The 5,656-nt window shown below is 31.0% G+C and overlaps 1 protein-coding gene across 2 annotated transcripts; it reads right to left on the bottom strand.

The window, feature by feature from the left end:
- Positions 1-356: 356 nt before the first annotated feature.
- On the bottom strand, positions 357-4,418 carry LOC107908906 (abscisic acid 8'-hydroxylase 4). 2 transcript variants are annotated; one of them, XM_016836198.2, is made up of 9 exons: positions 4,134-4,418; positions 3,715-4,039; positions 2,872-3,021; positions 2,319-2,567; positions 2,135-2,224; positions 1,783-1,861; positions 1,580-1,686; positions 1,176-1,297; positions 357-674 (listed from the first exon to the last, which is right to left on the bottom strand). In XM_016836198.2, the coding sequence occupies exons 1-9, from the start codon at positions 4,328-4,330 to the stop codon at positions 569-571; spliced, it is 1,425 nt and encodes a 474-aa protein (XP_016691687.1). In that variant the 5' UTR covers positions 4,331-4,418; the 3' UTR covers positions 357-568. The 2 variants fall into 2 exon arrangements, with proteins under 2 accessions (XP_016691687.1, XP_016691688.1); XM_016836199.2 differs by having other exon boundaries at positions 1,176-1,294; positions 4,134-4,417.
- Between the last annotated feature and the right edge of the window lie 1,238 nt (positions 4,419-5,656).

Genomic DNA, 5,656 nt, shown 5'->3' with positions numbered 1-5,656 from the left:
CCCGAAAGAGGTAAAATCTATATGTTCTTTTTTTTTCTTATTGTTTTGCGATCGTTCTACCGCCATTATCAACGTTTATCATAACAATTATTAGGGTTGAATTTTTCATGATTATGTTAATAGAATAAATTTAGTATTAATTGTGAATTTATTTTTAATTTGTCAAGTACGGTCCGATCGATGCGATTTAATTCAGGTTTTAGCTAATTATGATTTTTCATTAAATCAACTCTAAAATCCAAATTAAACACTAAAAAATTTACACTGTTATTTTTAGGTACCAAAATGTATAACATTTGTTTCATTGAACCAAAAACAACACAAATACCACTATTATAAACTCAAATACTAAACTATGCATTAAACTCTTTTCTTATTATTACGTGCCATAGCCAAAGGTAATAATATATACATGATTGTAGTAGAAACCCCATGGTGAAAAATAATAGAGTTTCATTAGGTAGCATAAAAAGTATTGGTTTGGACTATTGGTACAATGGTGAAAGCATGGACTAGTATTTTTTTTACCAAATTAGTTAACTAATTACTAATTAAAGACCAAACATCATTATTGTGACTGCTTTGGTTCCTTCCAAAATCTGGCTGGGAGTCCTTGTTGAGGCACTGGGAATGGCCCATATTGAATACCACTTTTTGAACTCACAACCTCCCACCTGTAATTTCAAATGTTCATCACCACATGCATAACCCTAAACCGGATAGAGACTTGTGTAAACTATCTAAACTATGATTTAGATTTTCATCAATTTCGAGATATTTTGATTGAATTCTTAAATTATCAATATAGTATTAGTCAAGGCTTCGTATCGGCTTAAAAGTTAAATATCAGTTCGAATTGAACGTGAAGCATATTTAAAGCACATGTGTACTTGGATTTGATAGTATCGATAAAATACAATAGGTTTCTTTCTTTTTAACACGTCAAATCCAAATTCTCTATGCTGTAAGTACTCGCGTGCTTTCAATTTGATACATGTGACTTAAATATGTTCAACGTTAACGTCCAAACTAATAGTTAGACTAATGGAAGGACTTGTTTAATATCATATTTACTTTGAAGACTCAATTAGGATTTTTTTGAAGTTTAAGGACCAATTTAAAATCTAAGACATAGTTTGAGGACATCTAATAAAATCATATATATAAATAAATACCTAAAATTTGTTACTAGGTGGTGGATCAAAATGAGAGCCTCCAGCTTCGCCAGTTCATTTCCGGGGCAAGCATGAACGCCGTTTCCAAATGGCATGAAGGTATTGGCTTTTGGAGCTACCTGCTTCAAAGTTTAAACCATTAAAAAAGTTGGCTTAATTCATCCTTTAGCCCTTAAATTTTATCTATTGTTTTCACTTCGATACCTAATCTATCATTTTCTTCCTATCTTACCCTAAAATAAAAAAAAATTCCCAATAAAAACGTGACGTGTGGTGCATTTTTAGTGGATGTTAATTTTTGAGATAAAATGAGGCAAAGATAATAGTTCAAGTACCAAAACGTGACAATATATATAATTCAAGAGCAAAATTATAATTAAAATTCGGTATAAATTAAATATTACCTCAAATCTAGATGGATCAAATTCTTGAGGATTGGGAAAAAATTCTGGGTTATGATGAATGTTCCTGAATAATGGCATCACTTTCCAACCCTTGGGTATTAAGTATCCTAAAGTGAAAATATAAAAAACAGTGATGGTCAATATGCTAATTAATGCAATATACAGAAAAGGGAATATTTCAGATTAAGCCCCTTCAATTTTACCTTTGTACTCAACATCAACTACTGCTTCCCTGAATGTGAAAGATATAATACTTGCCATCCTCAAGCTCTCCATTACAACCTACAAAAAATAGCAAATAAGTGTTTAAATAACACAAGTTTCTTCAAGCTTCATCACTTTTTAATGGGTGAAAGTACCTACTAAGTCCCTCTATAATAGGGATCCGATCAAATTAGTCTCTATACAATTAAAAAAAATAAAATAAAGTTAACATTTACTTTTTAAAAACTTAGCCTTGTTTGTTTCTTTTTAATAATACAAGGACTAAATTGATCTGATCCTTATAATAGAGGAAACCTTTTTAAACTTTAAAAACATTGCATATTTATATACCCTATGTGTGAGAGGCATGCTTCTTGTTTGTTCCCATGTTAATGGCATTTTTCCTCCATTGTTGGTGTCATATATTGCCATCTGCTCTGCCTGTAATGATTTTGGGAATATTACAAATCAGGACAAAAATAATGACAAAATTTGCAACAAAGTCCCTAATGGAAATGAAATATTTCTTTTTTACCTTAACAGCTTCTAGAAGTTGGGGATCATCATGAAGGAATTTAAGAACCCATGTTATAACACTGGCTGTTGTGTCTTGTGCCGCAAAAAGTACTCCAATAATGTTATCTGCTATCTGCTCATCGCTCAATTTTTTATCATTTTCATCCTTGAAGCTTAAAAAATGGCCCAACATGTCCTTCTCCAACAGCCTTTTCTCCTTCCTTGAGCTTATTATTTCACCCAAAATCCGGTTCAGCCTTTTCCTCGCCTTCCATAAAGTCAAATAGAAAAAAATAATCAGAAAATGGCTATATATATACCAATCCCTCATAGACGAAACCACAAAATTTCTTTAAGGGGTTAAAAGTATAATTTTATAAAAAAATTTAAAGAACTAAATGACAAATCTTTCATTTGGGGGCAAGGCCACTGCTTGCCTCTTTTGCCTTCTTCTCTATCTTATTAGGTCAAGTTGTAAGAATCAAAGGCCAATCTTGACATTCAATTTTGAAGGCTTAATTAAATTTTTTTAATAATTTAAGGATAATATAGAAAAGGGGGGGGGGACTTACAAGGATAGCTTGTTGATAAGCAGTCCCAGGAATGTTTGTCGGAAAGGAATTGTAACCTTTGTCTACTTTCCGGTAATTCTCCTCCAACATCTCTCTGAACCCTCTTTCCATGTGACCAAAAATGGACAAAATGCCGACATCGAATGACAACTGTATGTAAAGTCAAACAAAACCCACATGTTAGAACCGTATGATCTATTCATAAAGGTTGTCTCGATGTTATATGAAACTTATTTCAAATTTGTACACCCACAATTTTTCTTTTTACATTCTACATTTTTCTCTTTTTAAACATGCAAAAATTTATGCAATTATACAAAAAAAATTAAGAAAAATGCACATTTCAAAAAGAAACATAGGGACTAAACTTGAATTTGACCAATAAAAACATTTTTTAATTTCACTTATGTCATGATTTGGCCATTAAATTATAACTTTTTTTTCCATCTTAGTCTCATCTCATTTTACCTCAAAATTAGTGTCCAATAAAAATGTGTTTTGTGTCACGTTGTTATTGACAACTTTTTTTTTTTATTTTAGGGTTAAAATGAAACAGAAATAATAGTTCATATGCTAAAATGAGACTCCAAAAAAGTACCAAAATGAAAAAGGGTATACTTTTTTTTTACTTTAATACCTAACCTATCATTCTCATCTCATTTTACCCTAAACTCAACATACAACAAAAAGAAATTTGGATCATGCGTGACGTTGTTATTGATAACTTTTCTATTTTAGAGTAAAATGAGACCAAAAAAATTAGGTATCAAAATGAAAAAAGGAGTATACTTTAGGACTATATCAATAAATAACCCCTTTTTGTTTTTTGTTATAAAAACAAACCTTCTTCATCTCGTAAAAGGTGTTTACACCTTGACCAGAAGCAGCCCATGATTCGAGTGTCGAAACAGCAATGCCTTGAATATCAGGGATCAATTTCTTTATAGTTTGAGGTGCTAACGAGTTCTGCACCAATCTCCTCAACCGAGCATGGTATCCGCCTCGGTGAAAGAACAGTGCGTGAGGACCGATGAGCCTCTCTTTGCTCTTCGGGTACGTCGGTTTGAACAAATGAGCATGTGTCACCAACACGAACCTAGCCGCCTCAGGGCTGGCCAACATCACACAAGGGCAACCCAGTATATGGGTTTTGAATATTTCACCATATCTGAAAATTACACCAAATTTGTTACATTAAAAAAACAAAAAAGAAAACCCTCAAATAAGAGCTTGTAAGAGCTTATAGGGATCATGGTGGGAACCTTTTTTGTTTGGTTACAAAGAAAATATTTGGGTCTTCTGAATAGAGTTGAAGAGTTTCACCAACGTATGGCCAACCCATTGAACCAGGTGGAAGCTTGAATTTTTTAAAATGAATCCCATTCTTTTGTTTCTTTAATAATGAAAGAAGAGTGGAGAGGAAGAGGATAATGTATAGTAAAATAGAAGCAATCTCCATAGCTAAAGAAGATGAGAGCTAGCAATGAAAGGAGATTAATGGAATGGTGAGGGGGGATCTTGTTGTGATGATGAGAGCAATGGGGAAAGGGTGAGATAGTTTGTGGGGAATTATATAGTGAAATTTTTGAGGGGTAAATTGATGGATAAGGACAATTATATTCCTTTTTTTCAACTTTTTTAGAGTTGGAAAAGCAGAGGTGGCTCCTAGAAATTACTCCATTTCTTGATAAAGATCAATAAATTGACCATTAATAGAAGAGGTTCCAGGGTTTGACTTTTAAAAACATTAAATTCTAGTGACAAATTTCAGCCACAAAATACTTTTTTTTTAAATATATTAGATTTAAGATTAAAGTTTAGATTTTTGGGTTCATACTGTTGGGTAAGTTGTGATTTTTTTTTTAAAAATATGTCTCCAAAACTTGAATTTAAATTCTTTTTTTAACTGTAATGTAATGTGTATTATTATTGCATTTAATTTTTATTGATTTGTAAATATTATATTTATTATTGAGGTTTTAGAATTTAATTATATTTAATTTTAATATTTTAAAAATTGAATCAGTGTTCAAATTGATCTGATCATCTGTTTCGGTTTGATCATCAATCCAACAATAATTACATAAACAAATCAAAGTTCATAAAAATATTTTAAATATTTTAAAAAAATTATAAAACTAGTTCAACCGTTGTTTATTTATTTTGATTTTCGAATTTTATCTGTTTTGAACAGTGCGCTCAAAGGTTAATTCAACCTTTTTATCCGAATTGATGTACCAATCGATTTTTAATCCAATCGATCAGATCATCTGGTTCCAATAACTTTGGTTTAAAAGTTAAGATTTAGTATTTGAGATTCAGTTTATAATATTCGTATTTGTGTTTAATTATAAATAAGAACAGGAAAATCATGGTTAGTTTAGTGTCAGCCATTTTCAATGGGAATGACTAATTGCGAGGGTAGTGGTATCTTAAAACTTATATATATTTAATGTAGGTCAAATTTTAGGACAATTCAAGCATTTTTAATTTCATAAGATTAAGAAATCATCACATCTTTTTAATTGGTTTTAAAAAAAAAACTAAAAGTTAAATAAACGAGACATGTGATAATTTTTTTAATTCTACTTGTGGAGTTGAAACATTGAATGTTATTTGAGGCTTCCTACGATGGTTGAGAGGAACAAAAGATATTGCTTTTTGTAAAAATAGAATATTGGTAATGGCAATATATTGCAAAGAAAATAGAAATAGAAATAAAAATAAAGAATACACAGATTTTACGTGGAAACCCTTTCGGGAAAAAACCACTGGCAGAGGAGAA

This window comes from Gossypium hirsutum, chromosome D02 (genome assembly GCF_007990345.1).
Source record: "Gossypium hirsutum isolate 1008001.06 chromosome D02, Gossypium_hirsutum_v2.1, whole genome shotgun sequence".
NCBI lineage: Eukaryota > Viridiplantae > Streptophyta > Magnoliopsida > Malvales > Malvaceae > Gossypium > Gossypium hirsutum.
This window is presented reverse-complemented; position numbering and strand designations above follow the sequence as displayed.

Coding starts and splice junctions, on each gene's coding strand:
- LOC107908906 (XM_016836198.2), bottom strand. CDS start 4,330: ATGGAGATTGCTTCTATTTTACTATACATTATCCTCTTCCTCTCCACT. Junction 2,568..2,871: donor CTTATCAACAAGCTATCCTT/GTAAGTCCCCCC, acceptor ACTTTATGGAAG/GCGAGGAAAAGGCTGAACCG. Junction 1,298..1,579: donor TTGATCCATCTAGATTTGAG/GTAATATTTAAT, acceptor TAAACTTTGAAG/CAGGTAGCTCCAAAAGCCAA.